The sequence below is a fragment of the Hyla sarda genome, chromosome 3, assembly GCF_029499605.1.
Source record: "Hyla sarda isolate aHylSar1 chromosome 3, aHylSar1.hap1, whole genome shotgun sequence".
Lineage (NCBI taxonomy): Eukaryota > Metazoa > Chordata > Amphibia > Anura > Hylidae > Hyla > Hyla sarda.
Window position 1 is genome coordinate 400,909,169 of NC_079191.1, and position 21,283 is coordinate 400,930,451.

Genomic DNA, 21,283 nt, shown 5'->3' on the forward strand with positions numbered 1-21,283 from the left:
ATGCAGAAAATCATATGTTTGAAATACTTTTATTTAATTCAGGGCTCTCCTTATATTTAACAATTTTATTCTATTGCAGTCGCAGTTCTGTACATTGTGCATATTTGTCATTATAAACATCAATGAAAAAATAAATAGCAATTATATCAATAATTTCTGTTGGCAAAGTACTGTACGGTATTAAATTCAATTTGAGGCAAATCATTTGTCTTTAAAATAAAAACATATAAAAAAATATATAATTTGAAGGAGATTTTCTATTTCTAAGTAACTTTAAATGCTGTTGTATTGTCTTTCATTTTGAGATGTTAAACACTGTATGAATGGGTGTTGATTCTTGCAAAATGGGGTGTATTCAGTATGAGTGCCTGGGGCATAGGGCACAAGCTGTAAATACGGCCCTGGATACCACAAAGCTCCATACATTTACATGGATGCCAAATAATGGCTCCATACAACTCATCAGCTCCCGTGATGTGTCTTAAAGGGGTTATCCACCATAAAGTGATTTTAGTACTTACCTGCCAGACAGTAATGGACATGCTTAGGAAGGATCTGCGCTTGTCTTGGAGCTAACCAAGATTACCATAACGCTGTGCCTATTTTTTTTTATGAAATGGCTATTTCCTGTTAGAAATCCCTCTGTCAAACTACAAGTCCCACAATACCTTGTGTGTAAGTTTGAGGTCACTTTTCACCCTCCCACACACTAGCCATTGAAACACACCTGTGCTTTCTTCCATGCTTTGCTGTGAACAAAAGACCAGTGTTTTCTGACCAGGGTGCCTCCAGCTGTTGCAAACCTACAATTCACTGCAGAACAACCTCAATATCACCCAGCGGTCGCTTCACCCATTAAAGCAGACAGGCTCACCTGACTAGTGATGTAATGTCTCGGGCCGCACTGCAACCTGGGAAAACCTGAGACTACACTCATTTTGTATGCTATTAAAAATAAACATTGGGGAAAAGATCACAAAGTATTGCGAGACCAGCCATCAAACCCAGGTACAGAGACTATATTAAAAACTACACTAACTTTACAGCCCCTGTAGTATAGTAAAAAAAAATAATCCTGGAATACCCCTTTAACGGTTAGAAACGGTGATATATATATATATATATATATATATATATATATATATATATCTTATATATATATATAAGAAATGTTGTCACTGTTCTTCAATATTGGCAGTGTGTTTAATAACAGTACTAGTTCCATAACTACATCACAGAAGTCCTATGGTGTAGGACCAATAGATCATAGATATGTGCTTCTGCCCACCGTTAGTAACTGTACTATACAGTCTTGTCCATCAAAGGTGCTAGGAGGTCAATGGTGACTGTAGTTCTATGATGTTTGGGTGGATTTGTCTAATAAATGTATTTACTTCATGAAAGGGGTCTGCAATATGTAAGCAAAACTCCATTATATTAGGAGCTATCAAGACCCAAAGGAAAAGTCCTGCATATTCACTGATTCCATAATTATTCTGAAAAGACAATATCATTATTCCAGAAGAAAAACAGATCCTTGAACATGAAAAAAATGTAACTTTACAGGATATGGACACTATTGCACTGGTTTTTCTTTTCTCATTTGTTTCCAAAATACAAAATTAGGCAGATTTCTAAATAGTCTTCATTAAAAATTTCCTACCGTTATGCAGCTGATCAGAGAAAGAAGAAACTCCATCTGATGGACTTTCCTGATCTCTCAGAGTTAAAGGAGTAGTGCAGTGAAACATAACTTATCCCCTGTCCAAAGGATAGGGAATAAGTTATAGATTGCAGGGGGTCCAACCGCTGGGACCCCCTATGATCTCCTGAACGGGGCCCGGCAGTCTGCCGGAAGTGGACATTTCGATCCCCGGAGGAAGCTGCGGACGACACGCCCCCTTCATGTATCTCTTCATGTATCTCTTAGTAGACTGCCAGTGTCCCGTTCAGGAGATCACAGTGGGTCCCAGCGGTCGGACCCCCTGCAATCTATAACTTATCCCCTGTCCTTTGGATAGGGGATAAGTTATGTTTCCCTACAGAACTCCTTTAAAAGGTAGCAGCAGGGAGGTGGGGGAGTCGTAGAGAGCAGCTGGAAGTGTGGACAGAGGGGAGAGCATACATGGAGGGGAGGTCATACATGCTGTAAATAGGAAGGAAAGCACACAAATTGAAAATCTGCGGGGGAGAATCACATGGACTGTGTACAAGTGTAGAGAGAAAGCAGAGCACCCACAGCAAACTCTGAACTCTTGAACACAAAGAATTAAGCTTGAAGACTCAATATTAGTGCAATGTTTTAACTCAAGGTTACCACTAACACAGTGTTTCCCAACCAGAATGCCTCCAGGTGTTGCAAAACTACAACTCCCAGCATACCCGGACAGCCTCTATCTTTTGCCAAAGATAGAGGAACACTTGTTGGGAAATACTACACTAACATATATAAAAATATTATTATTATTATTTGTTATCTATTTTGATGGTGTGCAAAGCTTTAAAAGGGGTTATACTGGCACCTAATTTTTTTATTTTTTACTAAGCGCAATGAAAAAAAAAAAAAGAAGTAATATTCACCTTCCTTGGCCACCCACAGCTCCTGGAGAGGCATGATCCAGTCCCATGCTGGTACTGCTACTTTGTCTCAGTCAGTAGTTGGCAGTGGGCAGTCAGTGCAGACATGAGTCCGTCTTGGAAGCAGAAAGTAGCGGTACAAGCGGGGGACAGTATAACCTAACACCGGGAGCTGTGGGGACTCTGTATAGGCCATTTTTCTTTTTTTTAATTGCCCTCGTCAAAATATAAAAATTTTCGTTACCCAGACAACCCCTTTTAAATATAAAACCTGTTTATACTTGCATCACTTTTTTTTTTCTTTTACAATAAATTTTCAACATAAAATGAATAAGAAAGATAATTACAAATAAAATCTCATTCTTTACTGCAGGAATTCTTGATCTGACTTGGAATGTTCCAGTATTAGGAGGATTTTTTTTTTTTTTTATCATTCACAGTCCCCTTGGGATAATGGTGAACGGGGACACTGGGCTGCTGGATTCCAAGTCTAGCGCAGATATAAAACATTCGAACGCAGCTTCGTGCTTCCCCTGATCTTGTAAAACGTCCCCCAGACCCTTCCAAGCGTCATGTGAAGTGCTCTGGACCTGTACGGCATCTCGGAGATACTTCTCAGCCAGCGCGTTCTGCCCAAGTCTGTTCAGTGCGAGACCCTGGAAGAAAAAAAGCAAGAAGAGGATTTTTATAATGTGATTTATGTCACTTGGGATTTTACCGCCAACCGGACAATGAACCGTCCTGTATCTGCTTTCATGGTGTTTAGTGATGAATCGCCCAACAACTCATTTGTTGCCAAGGATCGCGGCCTCTATGCTTGTAAATGGCCGATAAAGGCTGGAGGAAGATTGAAAGGAAGGACATTTTTATTTTTAGAAGACACTCACAAGGATAAACCTCACAGGTATAAGATCTTATTCTGAAAGTGTTTTAGCATTTTGGGCTGTTTGCTACATCACAGTTATGAAATATGAATACTATAACTAAGAAACAAGTAAATTATTGGCCGCGCTGTATGAGTTTTCTGGGACTTCTTCCTATCCTTAAAGGGGTACTCCACTGCCCCAGCATCCAGAACATTTAGTTCCGAATGCTGGGTGCAGGCTGCGGGGTCGTAATGTCACGCTACGCCACCTCAATGCAAGTCTATGGGAGGGGGCCTGACGGCCACCAAACCCTCTCCCATAGACTTGCAGTGGGGAGGGGTGGCGTGCAGAGGGGGCGTGGTATGTCGTCACGAGGGGATGAAGTGGTGTCACAACCCCCGCAGACCGTACCCAGCGTTCGGAACTAAATGTTCCTGATGCTGGGTAATGGAGTACCCCTTTAAGAAGGATTTAGTTTTTTTTGCTGATATCATGCACACTCACCATCACTAGGCCCACAGAACCACGTGTTTCATAACTCTAACTTGGTCATGTGATCACAAGTTTGAGTCTCCAAATCATCCAGTGCCTAATGGCTACAATGGGATGTCAGGCTCTGACTTCCTGTGGACTACAGGGTGACAAAATAACCTACCAGATCCCTCCCCTCCCAGCTCCATTTGATATCTCTATGAAATGAGGATATATATATAACAAATAGTTATATACTTCTCCTGAGGTTGTGTTCACACACTGCGTTTCTTGCTGCTTTTTCTGATGATTTTTCCATAATAATGGCAAAAACTGAGATATTGTGCCGCAATTGTACAAAAAAATGGTAAAAACTTGTTTTTTTTAACAGAGTTTGGAAAATCCTTGCAAAAACAGATAATAAGCAGTAAAGATGTGTGAAAAAAGCTGAAAAAAGTGTGAACACAGCCTAACTAGGTAAAATCTTCATAAACCACCTCAGTTGTGAGTATAGGTCAGAGCACTTTCTCCCCATGGCAATATATTCATATAAAGAATACTTTGAGTGAGAAAATGCATGAAAACTGCACAGTGTGAACTGACACCAACCCACTTATGAGTCTAGTGAGTTCACTTGGGTGATCTCCAGCACTAGCAGTCTGATGAGATGATTAGCTGGAGTAATCAAATGCCTCACCCTCAGCCAGAGGGAAATATAGGCTGCATTACAGAACCCACTTCATTGTGCATTTGTAAGCCAAAATGGAGCATGCCACATCAGCAAAAAAAGGTAAGCAAAAGGCATATACAAAAACCTCCACATTATTCTCCGATAATAGCCTATACTGCAATGTATAAGCAAAAAAAAAAAAAAAAAAGAAATTATGAAAAGTCTTTATTAAAATAGTCTTTATTAAAATAAAATCGGTATTGCGGCAGAATTTCTGTGTTCTCAGAACAAAGAATTCTGCCGAAAATTCAAGCCCCACCGACTTAAATGGGATTCCTCAGAGGAATTTTGCAAAATAGAAGTCTTGCGGAATTTGCGGAAAGCGGAATTTCTGTGGCGGAACGCTAGCCTCAGAAATGCTGCTGTCTGAATGGGAAATCAATGTGCAGTAAAATTTTGGCAGAATTTCCGCCAAGATTTTTCTGTGGAATATCGCATGGAAAGTAAGCCGTGTGAAGATAGCCAAACAGTTTTCCATAAAAATATTATTAATTATGCTCAAGGAGGGATAGAAAAAATGTAAAAAACAAAAACAAAACATAGCCATCTGCTGCCAAATTAAGTAATCTGCAGAGGGAGCTGGTCCCTGCTGCTCAGCACTTCCTGCTCTCCTCTTGACAACAACAGGAAGTGTTGAGCAGCAGGGACCCAAACCTTCTGATCAATATAATTTTTCTTTTCTTTTACCATCTTGATGAGATGAGATATGAGACATCATTTTCTGGACATCCCTTCTAAGCTTTTCCAGTTACTTGTCTGCTCGCAATTACAAACAAGTAAATGGAAATACAGACAAGTAAAATACAGGCTTGTCCGGGCATGCTGGGAGTTGTAGTTTTGAAACAGCTGGAGGCATGCTGGTTGGGAAACACTGCTCTAGAAGGTTTGCCTGTGAATCAGGTAATGAGCTTTGGATGTTCTGCATTGATATTAATGTGAAGCCTCATGCAATTAGTTGCCGGCTTGTAAAAAGGCTTAAATTGACCGAGAATTGTTCGTCTTCCGGACCCGCTTCTCTGCTGCTATAGCAGCAACATACGTCATAATGATAGATGTTCCTGTCCGTCTAGGCCGTCTTCTATGTCGCTGCTTGTTGTAATTGAATATGAAGCAATTAGTGGAGAATTACAAGACACCAGGAATCTGAACTTCGCTACTTTGTTTCTCTGGCATCGAATTTTGTTTCTTTAAGCTCTTTTCCTATAACGAATCAATATATAGTCATTTGTTTTTTCAAGGAAAAGAACTGGGTGCATCCACGGGAATCAGCAATACTGATCGGCGATTCGGCTCGGGCGGAATACTAGAGATTTTTTTTTCTACAAAAGGTTTTAGGCTAAGGCTGAGTTCACACGATGTCCAAAAGTCCAAAATTGCTGCTTTTTTGTCACATTTTATTCCAAAAAAATACAGTGACCCCCCGACCTACGATGGCCCCGACAGACGATCATTTCAACATACGATGGCCTCTCAGAGTCCATCGCATGTTGAAGGCAGCATCAACATACGATGCTTTTGTATGTTCTGGCCATCGCATAAACGGCTATCCGGCAGCGCTGACTGCTTCAGCTGCCACCGGATAGCGGTTTACGGTGCCCCATGTGGTCCGCTGATGATCACTTACCTGTCCTTGGGGCTCCGGCGCGTCCTCTTCGGAGATCACGTTGCTGCGCACGCCGTCCCATCATCCAATAGGAGCAGCGTGCGTAGCGACGTGATGGCGGCGACGGAGAGCGCGGATGCCGGGGAAGCAGAGGCCTTGCCGGAGCGTCGGGGACACCCTGGGGACTCGGCGACAGCGATGGAAGGCAACATCTCGGGCAGCGGTGACGGTCCGGAGCGGCGGGGACACGCGAGTATAACCTCCAATACCAGTGGTCTTCAACCTGCGGATCTCCAGATGTTGCAAAGCTACAACTCCCAGCATGCCCGGACAGCCGTTGGCTGTCCGGGCATGCTGGGTGTTGTAGTTTTGCAACATCTGGAGGTCCGCAGGTTGTAGACCACTGTCCTATACTTTACATTGCACGGATCCCTCAACATACGATGGTTTCAACAAACGATGGTCCATTTGGAACGGATTACCATCGTATGTTGAGGGACCACTGTATATAAAATTAATAAAAGGTAAAATATAACCGATAAAAACTTCAGATCATGGTGCAAAAAATGAGCCCTCAAATTGCCCCATATACGGAAAATTTGAAAGTTATAGGTAGTCAAATTAGGGCAATTTCAAACATACTAATTTTGTTAAAATAGTTTGAGATTTTTTTTAAAGTGGTACAATTATAAAAAGGCATATAACAGAATAAAGAAAACATGTTAGCGTGAAAACAGAACCTTCCAAAATTTCATAAATTGCAGTTTTCTCTGTCCATGTCAGGAACTGTCCAGAGCAGGATAGGTTTGCTATGAGGATTTGCTCCTACTCTGGACAGTTCCTGACATGGACAGAGGTGTCAGCAGAGAGCACTGTGGTTAGAAAGAAATTCTAAAAGAAAAGAACTTCCTCTGTAGCATACAGCAGCTGATAAGCACTGGAAGGATTAAGATTTTTTTTTATAGAAGTAATTTACAAATCTGTTTAACTTTCTTGCAGTTGATTTAAAAAAAAAATGTTTTCCAGCGGAGTGCCCCTTTCACTACACTATATTTGCAGCCTGGAATACTTCCTGGAATACCCCTTTAAAATGGATGGGCCCAATGCAGTGTGCAACAATATACAATGGCATCCCTTTTTTGTTGGAGTGCCAACGTATACCTAAACACTGTGTGAACCCAGCCTTAGTGGAGCTAACTGTTATCTGAGTCTATAGAACTACAGTGGTCCCTCAACATACGATGGTAATTCATTCCAAACGACCCATCGTTTGTCGAATCCATCGTATGTTGAGGGATCCGTGCAATGTAAAGTATAGGAAGCTGTACTCACCTGTCCCCGACGCTCCGGACAAGGTCCTCACCGCTTCCGATGCTGTCCCGCTGCTCCGGCTTCTTCCCCATCTTCTGCAGGGTCCGGGCCTCGCTTTCCGGTGACGTTATTACGCTACTGCGCCTATGCGGCGTGCGTAGTGACGTAATAACGACGCCGGAAAGCGAGGCCCGGACCCTGGAGAAGATGCGCAAGACACCGGAGGATCGCGAAGTGGACCCGGAGCAGCGGGGATAGGTAAGCGAACCTGCCAGGGATGCTTAAACTGCTATCCGACAGCAGCTAATGCGATGGCCCCGACATATAAAAGCATCGTATGTCGACGCTGACATCTACATGCGATGGCCTCTGAGAGGCCATCGTATGCCGATTTTATCATATGTCGGGGCCATCGTAGGTCGGGGGGGTTACTGTATATTCAATGCGAAATATTAAAAAGGAGGCTTTAAGGGGGAAATCCCAATCTAATAATCTTGTGCTACATTACTAGAATATGCCAGAATATCCAGGCTGGAAAACATCAGGCTAGAGTTTCTTTCTTTTCTGCATTTCTCTTGCACAGCGGCCTTAAAGGGGTAGTCCGCTGCTCAGCGTTTGGAACAAACTGTTCCAAACACTGGAGCCGGGAGCTCGTGACGTCATAGCCCCGCCCCTCATGATGTCACACCCTGCCCTCTCAATGCAAGTCTATGGGAGGGGGCGTGACGGCCGTCACGCCCCCTCCCATAGACTTGCATTGAGGGGGTGGGGCTAAGATGTCACGAGCTCCTGGCGCCAGCTCCAGCATTCGGAACAGTTTGTTCCAAACGCTGAACAGCGGACTACCCCGTTAAGAGAACGGCTATGCACAGAAATTGGGTAATGGGAAACAGCACTTAAGCACTTTATTCTAAGTCAGCCCTTCACAGTCATTTAGTGATCGCTTATACCAACAACATCACTAGTAGATATATTATGACCATACGTAAACCTCGTAGGAGAGGAAAAGCAACAATGATGCGCTTGTCCTCATAACTTGACCTTATATTCTGACCAAATATCTCAACCTGAGGCTGAGCTGTGATGAACAGATTGCAGGCCGAAAAGAGTAGGGGGTGTGGTTTTGCAGGGTGTGGCTTGTGGGAGGGGCATGTCTTGTTTCAATAACTTAAATTTATTGGCTTACCAGAATGAAGCTGTAAGCAGGACTGGTGCGAGAGGGGTAAAAAACATTGCCCTGCCCTGAAATTATGGAATAAAGTACAATACTCAACAGTTTGATGGATACAAAGTCTGCTCAAACATCCCAATAAATGCCAAGATGTCTACCAAAAAGTGAATCAGAATATGTAAGAAATCAACTAAAGAAGAATGGTATGAAATAAAGGCGTCCCCTTCTCCCTTATACTTTATATTAGGGATCGACCGATAATCGCGATTTTGGACATTATCGGTATAAGCAATTACCTTCCGATATGCCGATAATGCGCCGTCACCATCAGTATGCACAGTGACAGCGCAGGACGCCGACGGGGCCAGAAGGATCGCGGACCCCGGGAACAGGTAATTATAACACTGCGGATGAGGGGACGCGATGCGGCAGTGGCGGTATGTGGGCAGAGGATGGGGGGGAGGCGATGGGGCAGCGGCGGCGGCATGTGGCCGGAGGATGGGGGTAAGCAATGGGGCAGCGGCGGCGGTATGTGGGCAGAGGATGGGGGGGGGGAGGTGATGGGGCAACTGTGGTGGTTAGACTCAGGACCCCAGGACAGGCAGGGGGAGAGAAGCGGGTGGCGGCAGCGGTCTCTGGCACCGCAAAAGCCGCTGTAGTTCATTGATTTATAGCGCCCGCTTTAAATCATTGATCTGCAACAGCTTCTGCCCCGCCAGGGGGTTGAAATAGCCGATAACTTATACTGAAATATCGGTATAAGTTATTGGCTATCGGCCTGAAAGGTGACAGATTATCGGTATCGGCCCTAAAAAAACGATATCGGTCGATCCCTACTTTATATCATCAAAGACAGATGATATTTTTGATATTAAGTAACATTTCTTATGGACATTGCTAAAAAACATATTTTTCACCTTGAAGAAAGTTATTGTGAGACTGTACTGGGTCATTCCTCCCTAGAGTAACATTTCTATTAAATACTCTTGATATTCTTAATTCCTGCAATTTACATCACTTTTCTTTTAATTAAGTGCATGTCAAATATACGCTTTCTTATGAAAATTCAGTAGCAAATGTTTCGGCGGCATTAATTCCCCGCTTCTGACTCTAGGCACAGCGCAGCCGTTTGATTATTTAAGAGATAATAATGTCTGACGGTAGATTTAAGGGAAATTGATTAATACGATGGAAATGTGACACACATAATAATGCACCTCTCTGCACTCGCCGTTCTCAGACACCTATGGCGACATTATACCAGTACGTATTATTCCAGGCAGATTACAAGGAAATTGGTTTAATAAGGAAACAGTAAAGACGGGAATGTAAATGATTCGGGTTCTGCAATGAGATTTTACAGATTGCTACAAATTTCTGTGCTTTAATTCACATCATGTTTTGTGGTGTTGCTGATACTTGCAGGAATGCCTTAAAAAATATATTCTGACATATATCCCAGCGTTTCTATAGACCAGGGGTGGGGAACGTCTGGCCCGCGACCGCATTTGACCTGCGAGTGTTTCCCAAACTGACTGCCGGGAGAATCTGCCAGGGGTCCCACAGCATTCCAGTGGGGCAACATGACGCGCTAACACACCTGTGGCATAGTAACACCACAGGTGACCTAGATTGTGGGGCCTATAGGCTGTAGGCATCAATATGCCTTTGGCCACTAGAGAATGGGAGCGTCTTATCTTCTGGGATGCACAGTTGAGTGACGTCATTGTCTGCAGTCTGGAGGTAGAGACGCTTCGGCCTCAACTGGCAGAAGAAAGAAGCTGCCTGTGGCCTAAAAGAAAAAGACGGCTGTGACTGCAGGGGAGCTGAGGTGAGTATGTGTGTTTTTTTTTTTTTTTGTTTGTTTTTGAAAATCATCCTGGAAGGTCCTATATACAGGGGCCAAGCTACCTACATACATTTCCAGATGGCCCTTCGCAGAAGTAGACTATGTTAAAGAGGTATTCCGGGGCAAAAACATTTTATCCCCTATCCAAAGGATAGGGAATAAGATGTCTGATCGCAGGGGGCCCGCTGCTGGGACCCCCTGCTATCTCCCTGCAGCACCCGCAGAATGTGGGTGCTGCAGGGAGATCGCGGGGGATCCCAGCAAAGGGCCCCCCGCGATCAGACATCTTATCCCATATCCTTTGGATAGGGGATAAGATGTTTTTGCCCGGAATACCCCTTTAAGCCTGTTACAGTTACCACAGGTGTGGTACAGGATACCTTTTTGAAGGCATTCCAATGTATACCTATATACAGGTGGCAAGCTGTCTACAGGAGGGTCCTATATACAGGAAGGGAAACTACCCTCTGGGGAAGTCCTAACTTCAGGGGCAAACTACATAAAGGGGAGTGGGTAAATGATCTCCAAAGTGACAGACACAAACCTTAGAAAGCAGTTGCTTTTCAATTCCAGGATAGTAAATTTAACCCTAACCTACCCCCATTTGCGAGGGTCGGAGTTTTTGTTTAAAGTGATCTATGGGAAATGTATGTTCCAGCATAACTTCAGTACGGCTGGAGATATTTCGATAATACTCGGTGACATGTTACTTATATGTCAAATAAAAATATATAATAGTTACATTAACCCTAACCTACCTCTTTATGTGAAGAATGGGGTTTTTGTTTCAATTCCCATGCAAGTATATGGGACTTCCGGTACCTTACTCCACAAGCCACATCCTCTCCACATGTCATGCCCCATCTTGCAAAGACACGCCCACCCTTTAAGCCATACCCCTTTTATTTTATACCCTTTTTGTGTATTGGTCTGGCTTGCAAATCACACCCACTCCCACAAAGCCATGCTCCCTTCTATTTTTAACTTACAATATCTTCATCACAATTCAGCCCCACCTGAGGACGGGATAGGAGGATTACATATGAGGACAGGATATGGGGATGGGATATGAGAACGGGACATAAGGATGAAATATGAGGACAAAATATGAGGACAAGGTATGAGGATGGGATATGAGGTCGGATATTAGGACAGGATATGAGGGCGGGATATGAGGTCGGGATATGAGGTCGGGATATCAGGACGGGATATGAGGACAGGATATGAGGTCGGAATATGAGGACAAAATATGAGGACAAGGTATGAGGATGGGATATGAGGTCGGGATATTAGGACAGGATATGAGGACGGGATATGAGGTCGGGATATGAGGTCGGGATATGAGGTCGGGATATCAGGACGGGATATGAGGACAGGATATGAGGTCGGAATATGAGGACAAAATATAAGGACGGGATGAGGTCAGAATATGAGGAGGGGATTCGGGGTCGAGATATAAGGGGGGGATTTGGGGTCGGGGTATGAGAACAAAAGCTTCCTCATTTGTTGCTTTTCCTTCCCCACAAGGATTAGGTAGAAAAAAATCGGGCAACGCCGTGTACTCAGCTAGTGTATATACACACACACACACACACACACACACACACATATATATATATATATATATATATATATGAAGCGATAGTGATGTAGGTTGTAGGGGCTGGTGGTAGTGACACCACTCAGGGGGCGGGCTAGAGTTTAGAGACCAGATCCAGCCACCATACCTAATGAGACTGCAGAGGATGATGCATTATCTCAGCAGAGAGGAAGAAGCCGAGGAGCTGGATACAATACCACAATGAGAATGAGAGGATTACACAACTTCCTGTTAGGGGGGTTTGAAGCAAAAATATGCTGAAGCCAGTACAATTTGTAAAAAAAAAAAATAACAAAAAAACACACTATATTAGTAAATTCAAAAGATGTAAGAGGTAAATTCAAAAACTGTATATAGCCTTAAAAAATGGCAGAACTCAGAACGTATTTATTAGAGGGAGCGATACATTATTTCTGCATTATTATTACATTTCGTATGAAGACCAGATGCCGCTCACTATAACACCATACAGGACATCTAGAAGTGGGTTTCCTGCCCTCTATCTTTACGGGTCTGGTAATAACAATATGTTTCATCGAATCCCCTACTGTATATGTATATGAATTGGAGCTTCTACAGAGGCAGATTAACATTTCTTTGTGGACGTATTATTGAATCACGCTGTGATCTGCGGAACCTTTAGCTCGGAGGGAATGTAATCTGTGGTGACAGAAATGACAACCTGCTTTACTTTAGGTGAACTACCTCCAGCACATGCAAATTGGTCCAACGCTGTAATGATACAGAGCTAACACGTCTGCTGCGAGTGACAAAGGAAGGAGGCGTAAGAATGGCGAACTGACAAGACCTCTGGCTGCTGCTGAATCATCCACAGGCTCCTTCTTAAATGAATTGCAGAGCTTTAGTCATCTATACTGCGTTGGCTCTTTTATTGGTCGCTGGCATCTTATTACCATTCTGCTTGGCTTAGTTAGGATGACTCACCCTGGAAGCGTTATGTCCCTTGCATGGGACTGCAGAAGCGTAGTTACATGATTGTAAAATTGTCTTTAACATTAACCACAAGTCCTAATAGTCGAAGAGTTGGGAGCTGGGAGTTGGAGTATAAGGGGTACTCCGCCCCTAGACATCTTTCCCCTATCCAAAGGATAGGGGATAAGATGTCTGATCGCTGGGGTCCCACTGCTGGGGATCCCCGCGATCTCGGCTGCGGCACCCCAGACATCTGGTGCCTGGAGCGAACTTCGCTTAATGTCGGATGACGGGCAATGTAAGGTGGAGGCCTAAAAAATGTTTTATATTGTGCTGAGGTCACAATGCCAATTTGAAGAAAAAACAAAACAAAAACATACAGTGGGGCAAAAAAGTATTTTGTCAGCCACCAGTTGTGCAAGTTCTCTAGGCCTGTAATTTTCATCATAGGTAAACCTCAACTATGAGAGACAGAATGAGAAAAAAAATCCATAAAATCACATTCTCTGATTTTTAAAGAATTTATTTGCAAATTATGGTGGAAAATAAGTATTTGGTCAATAAGAAAAGTTCATCTCAATACTTTGTTGGCAATGACAGAGGTCAAACGTTTTCTGTAAGTTCTTTTCTTTGTGATTTTTTTTTCAGTCTGACCACAGTGCTCTCTGCTGACACCTCTGTCCATGTCAGGAACTGTCCAGAGTAGAAGCAAATCCTCATAGCAAAACCTATCCTGGTCTGGACAGTTCCTGACATGGACAGAGGGGTCAGCAGAGAGCACTGTGGTCAGACAGAAAATAAATTAAAAAAGAAAATCATTTTCTCTAGAGCATACAGCAGCTGATAAGTACTGGAAGAATTAAGATTTTTAAATATCAGTAATTTACAAATCTGTTTAACTTTCTGGCACCAGTTGATTTAAAAATTGGAGTACCCCTTTAAAATTGTTTTCTGATCAATTTCATGATATATCTACAAAAGGGTCAGAGTTCCGATTGTGCTGAAACAGAGCTCCCAGTTCACACATATGATAAAATTCAAGACCCCTAATAATATGGAACATAATATATAAATGTAAGGCAAAGCGCAGCGTCTCCCGTTGACTTACCTCCCACTGCCTTAGCTATAAATGGGTCATCTGCCTGAAAATACGTTTTAAACTCCCTCTGGTGTATTACAATATGTCACCATTTTCATACACATCATACACAGATATTCAGCTCTGCTACGTATGTATAGCTGTAAGCGCCTTTAAGACGCAGCACAGTTCGTTCTTCCCTCGTAGGATGGCTTCCTGTGGTGTAACCGAAACTGCAGACACTACAAGTCCACGCGAGATCGATTCGGTCCGCTTCATCAAAGTGTTTGACACAATAGTCAAAGCCGAACATATCGCTTGAAATAGGAGGAAAGTCATAGTCTACCGCAGGGCGCTGAAACGGAAGCCTTGTCTATGAAGGGGGGGGGGCTTAAAAAAAACCAAAACCTTCACCTATTCAGTCCTATAAAGGCTAAGTGTAGTGTCAGCCTTTCTATTAGACCTTGAACCTTTTTGCAGCTCACGGTTGGGATGAGTGATGCCGTGTGAGCCGTCTCCCCTCCCCGCGGTGCAGCCACTCGCCATATAAGCTGTATTTATCTGTGACACACTAATGTGACTTCTACACTCTGCCATCTGTCAGCGGTTGTCTATTTACATGACAGGACCACTTGTAATTACATCTTCCTTAACAGTATCTCTTCTACATCGCTGCCTTTCATTTGTGTTCATTGAACTACACGTCCCCACGGTGATTAGAGAATCTGAGGAAACATCGCACGACGTCACTAGATGGTCTTATCTACATGCCATGGCCGTGTATTGACAAGGTGGTGAAAAGGGATATGCCAGGGCCAATACACGTGTCAATTCTAATCCCACCGAACTAAAGCAAATGATTGTACGGGTGAAAAAAACATGAATACCACAGTAGAGGTAGTAGACAAATGTCGCACGCGCGCCTAAGCATTTTTTTTGGCGACTTTTGTGGGTAGGCATAAAGTAGCAAACAGCCTTACGGTGCATTCACGCCACGTTTTTGGGATACAAAAGCCGCATCTGGCAGTAGAATAAAAAAAAACATCCGCTCCCGTATCCCTGCCGCACAACATTCATTTGAATGAGACGAACGGAGTCAGATAGTGGCTCATTTGTGGACCGTATTTGGTCACGATGGAAAACCGTAGACCGCCATGGTTTTCAGTCTGGCAATAAAACTGATACGGTTAAAAAATGAGTTGACCGGAGTCACTATCTGACTTCGTTCGTCTCATTCAAATGAATGGGGTGCGGCAGAAATACGGGAGCGGACGTTTTTTTTTTTTTATTCTCCCGCTGTATCCGGGTGAATGCACCGTAACCTAAGCACCGAGTCGCAAACCCCTTCAAAATGTCGCACAAGTCAAAACCAGGTCAGACATGGCTTATAAAAATTGGCTTTAGAGGGCACGCTTAAAAAAGTTGCAACTGTGACTTTTTGGGCAAAAAAAGAGAAAGAAAAAAAAAAGCCGGGGAAGAGAGGAGGAATCATACAAAATGGTGTTCTAAAGCGATTCATAGTTTTTTTTGCTTATGTGCGCCAAATTTATCAACCCCCCCCCCCCTTGATAGTATGATCAATGTGTCGCACATAAGCAAAACCAAAGAAAGAAAAAAAGACTTCAAAACTTACTTTCCAAAGACAACAATGATGAAACTCCCCCATAGAGATTTGATGCCAGAGGTACATCCCCCCCCACACAAAACCCCCCAAAAAACGTATAACATTAGTATTATATAAATTATACTGGGTGGCTCAGTGGTTAGCACTCTACTGGTTTCCTGCGTTCTCATCCAGCCAACTGCGATAATTTCTCAACCGGGATGCCTCCGACTGTTGCAAAACTACAACTCCCAGCATGCCCGGACAGCCAACGGCTGTCCGGGCATGCTGGGAGTTGTAGTTTTGCAACAGTTAAAGGGGTTATCCAGGAAAAAACTTTTTTTTATATATCAACTGGCTCCAGAAAGTTAAACAGATTTGTAAATTACTTCTATTAAAAAATCTTAATCCTTTCAGTACTTATAAAAAAGAAGGACATAATGGAATTGCCAAATGTGCAGTTCCCGTATTGGCTCCCCTATGCTTTAATAACACAGTGTTATCCAAACTGCGGCCCTTAAAGGGGTTATCCAGGAAAAAGCTTTTTTATATATATCAACTGGCTCCAGAAAGTTAAACAGATTTGTAAATTACTTCTATTAAAAAATCTTAATCCTTTCAGTACTTATGAGCTTCTGAAGTTAAGGTTGTTCTTTTCTGTCTAAATCCTCTGTGATGACACCTGTCTTTGGAAACGCCCAGTTTAGAAGCAAATCCCCATAGCAAACCTCTTCTAAACTGGGCGTTTCCCGAGACAGGTGTCATCAGAGAGGATTTAGACAGAAAAGAACAACCTTAACTTCAGAAGCTCATAAGTACTGAAAGGATTAAGATTTTTTAATAGAAGTAATTTACAAATCTGTTTAACTTTCTGGAGCCAGTTGATATATATAAAAAAGCTTTTTCCTGGATAACCCCTTTAAGGGCCGCAGTTTGGATAACACTGTGTTATTAAAGCATAGGGGAGCCAATACGGGAACTGCACATTTGGCAATTCCATTATGTCCTTCTTTTACCTTTATATAAAGGGAATAAACGCAGGAACAGAGCAAGGAAAAAAAAAAAAAAAAAGAAAATGATATTTCCTGCGGCTTCCTTGCAGCCCATCAGCAGATACACACACAGGCACTGGGAAATGCGCTGGCTGATGGATGGCAATGAAGACGCAAGAAATCTGATTTTCCCTTGCCTTTCCCTGCTGTGTAATTGGATTGCTGGTCTTTTTATAGGGAATTATTGTGATGAAGGAAGGATATTATGGAGTTGTCGTATATGCTATTCTCTTTGTGGCTCCACGATCTTCATTCTCTTATACCGGACGATGATTTTGAATGGGAAAAAAAATGTTCTGCAACATTTCCTTCAACGCTTCTCTGACTGTGACCAAATCTGTGGCCCCCTTAAGGGACATGGTGAATCTGTTTCCTGTATATGAATGTATATGTTTATTTATGAATATATATACGGTATATGTTTATATATGCATATGTTTTTATATGAATGTATGTTTACTGTATATGAATCTGTATACTGTATATATATATATATATATATATATATATATATATATTTAATTATACCTTCCAAATGGCTGGAGATATTTCGATAAATCTTAGTACACCCTATGCAAGGGTGGTGGTGGTGGTGGTGGGGGTACTGGGTTCTTTGAAGTCCCATGCACGTTTATGGGACTTCTGGTACATTACCTAAATGTGTTAATTTCTGGCTGCAGAGATTGCCCGGGACTTTTAAACATCCTGCCGACTGACCAGCAGGCACATGCAGAGAATAGTTTGTGCTGGGGAGGGGATATGAGGATGGGAAATGAGGACGAAATATGAGGTCAGGGTATCAGGGTATGAGGACGGGATATTAGAACAGGATATGAGGGAGGAATATGTGGATGGGATAGGAGGACAAGATATATGGACAGAGTATGAGATTGCGGTCGGGATATGAGAACAGGATATGAGGATGACATATGCGGACAGGATATGGGGTCGGGATATGAGGTCAATATATGAGAACTGGATACGAGGACGGGATATGAAGTCGTGATATGAGAACAGGATATGAGGTTGGGATATAAGGACGAGATATGAAATTGGGATATGAGGACAGGATATGAAGTTGGGATATAAGGATGAGATATGAAGTTGGGATATGAGGACAGGATATGAGGTTGGGATATAAGGACGAGATATGAAGTTGGGATATGAGGAAAGGCTATGAGGTTGCGATATAAGGATGCGATATGAAGTTGGGATATGAGGACAGTATATGAGGTTGGGATATAAGGATGAGATATGAAGTTGGGATATGAGGACAGTATATGAGGTTGGGATATAAGGACGAGATATGAAGTTGGGATATGAGGAAAGGCTATGAGGTTGCGATATAAGGATGCGATATGAAGTTGGGATATGAGGACAGTATATGAGGTTGGGATATAAGGATGAGATATGAAGTTGGGATATGAGGACAGTATATGAGGTTGGGATATAAGGATGAGATATGAAGTTGGGATATGAGGACAGTATATGAGGTTGGGATATAAGGACGAGATATGAAGTTGGGATATGAGGACAGGATATGAAGTTGGGATATGAGGACAGGCTATGAGGTTGGGATATAAGGACGAAATATGAAGTTGGGATATGAGGACAGGAGCATCATTATCGCTTTTACATTACCACAAAGTTTAGGTAGGAAGACTGGGCAATATGGGCACTCACCTAATGCAAAGACTTATGGAGAATGAAATACGGGTTTAGCTATAGAGGTGTAGCATAGCTAAGTTTAGCATAATTTATCCTATGCTGCCTGTGGTTTTAGACAGAACATCAGGTTGTATGATGACACAGACAATACAACACTATAGTATGAAATAACAAATTCTGCTCTGCTACAACTGTATCATATGGGCATAGACGAACGCCGTGCCCCCTTTTATGAGCCCAACGCATTTCCATCCATCCGTACATTCTTCTGCCTATATAAACAATGGCATGTTTTCTTCCCTGACACGGTCCCCAGTGAGGCTTTGTGCTGACTCTAGTTCCCCGTGCTGATGCTCTACAGAACAAACACGGCTGGATTTCCCATTAGACAAATGAGAGATGTGTTACAAGGTGGTTTTCTATCATCGACCACAGGCGGAAGCTACAATAACAGCATATTCGGCATGACATACAATGTAATTCCGCAGCGTGCACGGATGTCCAGCATTATATAGCGCTATACAATTAAATTTGGAAACAAAGGCAATAAATACAGATATAGCAGAGTTAAATCTGTTACCTGACTTTTTGATCAATCTGCCCTCCCTACAGCCAGTATGAGGAACCCTAGGGGAGTATTTCATTTAGTCTTTACTTTCTTCTTGTATCGTTTGTATAGACTAGTGTTTCCCGACCAGGGTGTCTACAACTGTTGCAAAACTGCAACCCCCAGCATGCCCGTGCTGGGAGTTGTAGTTTTGCAACAGCTGGAGGCATCCTGGTTGGGAAACACTGATGTAGACAGCGCAGCAGGGTGTGTGCACTTTATGGCAGCTGCAATGAATGGGGGGATTCACACTTGGCGCTAAATGTTGCTACAAAATCCACAACAGTAATTCCGCAGCAAGCATACCGTATATACTCGAGTATAAGCCGAGTTTTTCAGCACGATTTTTCGTGCTGAAAACACCCCCCTCGGCTTATACTCGAGTGAACTCCCCCACCCGCAGTGGTCTTCAACCTGCGGACTTCCAGAGGTTTCAAAACTACAACTCCCAGCAAGCCAGGGCAGCCATCGGCTGTCCGGGCTTGCTGGGAGTTGTAGTTTTGAAACCTCCGGAGGTCCGCAGGTTGAAGACCACTGCGGCCTTCAACATCATCCAGCCCCCTCTCACCCCCTTTAGTTCTGAGTACTCACCTCCGCTCGGCGCTGGTCCGGTCCTGCAGGGCTCTCCGGTAAGGAGGTGGTCCGGTGAGGAGGTGGTCCGGGCTGCTATCTTCACCGGGGGCGCCTCTTCTAAGCGCTTCGGGCCCGGCCTCAGAATAGTCACGTTGCCTTGACAACGACGCAGATGCGTCGTTGTTAAGGCAACGGCTCTATTCCGGGCCGGAAGCGCGGAGAAGAGGCGCCCCCGGTGAAGATAGCAGCCCGGACCACCTCCTCACCGGACCACCTCCTTACCGGACAGCCCTGCAGGACCGGACCAGCGCCGAGCGGAGGTGAGTACTCAGAACTAAAGGGGGTGAGAGGGGGCTGGATGATGTTGAAGGCCGCAGTGGTCTTCAACCTGCGGACCTCCGGAGGTTTCAAAACTACAACTCCCAGCAAGCCCGGACAGCCGATGGCTGCCCGGGCTTGCTGGGAGTTGTAGTTTTGAAACCTCTGGAGGTCCGCATGTTGAAGGCTGCAGTGGTCTTCAACCTGCGGACCTCCGGAGGTTTCAAAACTACAACTCCCAGCAAGCCCGGACAGCCGATGGCTGCCCGGGCTTGCTGGGAGTTGTAGTTTTGAAACCTCTGGAGGTCCGCAGGTTGAAGACCACTGAGGGCGAATGATGAGAAGAGGATGATGAAGGGGGGGGGGTGTGGGGATGATGAAGGGGGGGGGGTGTGAGATGATGACAAGGGGATGATGAAGGGGGGATGTGTGGGATGTGTGGGATGATTACAAGGGGATGATGAAGGGGGGATGTGTGGGATGATGACAAGGGGATGATGAAGGGGGGATGTGTGGGATGATGACAAGGGGATGATGAAGGGGGGATGTGTGGGATAAGGGGATGTGTGGGATGATGACAAGGGGATGATGAAGGGGGGATGTGTGGGATGATGACAAGGGGATGATGAAGGGGGGATGTGTGGGATGATAAGGGGATGTGTGGGATGATGACAAGGGGATGATGAAGGGGGGATGTGTGGGATGATGACAAGGGGATGATGATGAGGATGTTAATGACGGGTCTGGATGATGACAGGGGGGGATGAGGTATTTCCCACCCTAGGCTTATACTCGAGTCAATAACTTTTCCTGGGATTTTGGGTTGAAATTAGGGGTCTCGGCTTATACTCGGGTCGGCTTATACTCGAGTATATACGGTACTTGTTTTTGCAGATTTTGTGGGGTATTTGCTGTATATTCGTGCTGTGGATTCTGGTGTGAAATTGACATCCACAATGCATACAGAAGGTGCTGCATAAAAGCTATAAGCTTAAATGGTCACTGTCATTTCAACTGCCCCCCTGGAGGCCCCCTATGCGATTCCTAAAAATTTTGGAAATCACCACACCACAAGGTGTCTTTGCAATCTGCTGTCTACTCATCCTAGAGATCCCTCTCTAGTAACAGCCTCAGAAGGATGGATTACAGGAAGGGGAGGGGCTTGGCATGTGCTCTGAATTGGAAAGTGAGAAAGACTATGTACCTGCATCTTTAAATGTCCAGAGGATCTGCATTCTGTTCATGCAAAGTAAATCAAGACTTCTCTCTCATC

The 21,283-nt window shown here is 43.8% G+C and overlaps 1 protein-coding gene across 6 annotated transcripts in view; it reads right to left on the reverse strand.

The window, feature by feature from the left end:
* Positions 1 to 2,988: 2,988 nt before the first annotated feature.
* TTC7A (tetratricopeptide repeat domain 7A) overlaps positions 2,989 to 21,283 on the reverse strand; it is a 532,144-nt gene continuing 513,849 nt past the window's right edge. For all 6 annotated transcript variants that reach the window (XM_056568084.1, XM_056568088.1, XM_056568085.1 and 3 more), the window contains one exon: positions 2,989 to 3,233. In XM_056568084.1, coding sequence (XP_056424059.1) covers positions 3,012 to 3,233 — 222 coding nt within the window. In that variant the 3' untranslated portion in view covers positions 2,989 to 3,011. The remainder of the gene's footprint in view (positions 3,234 to 21,283) is intronic.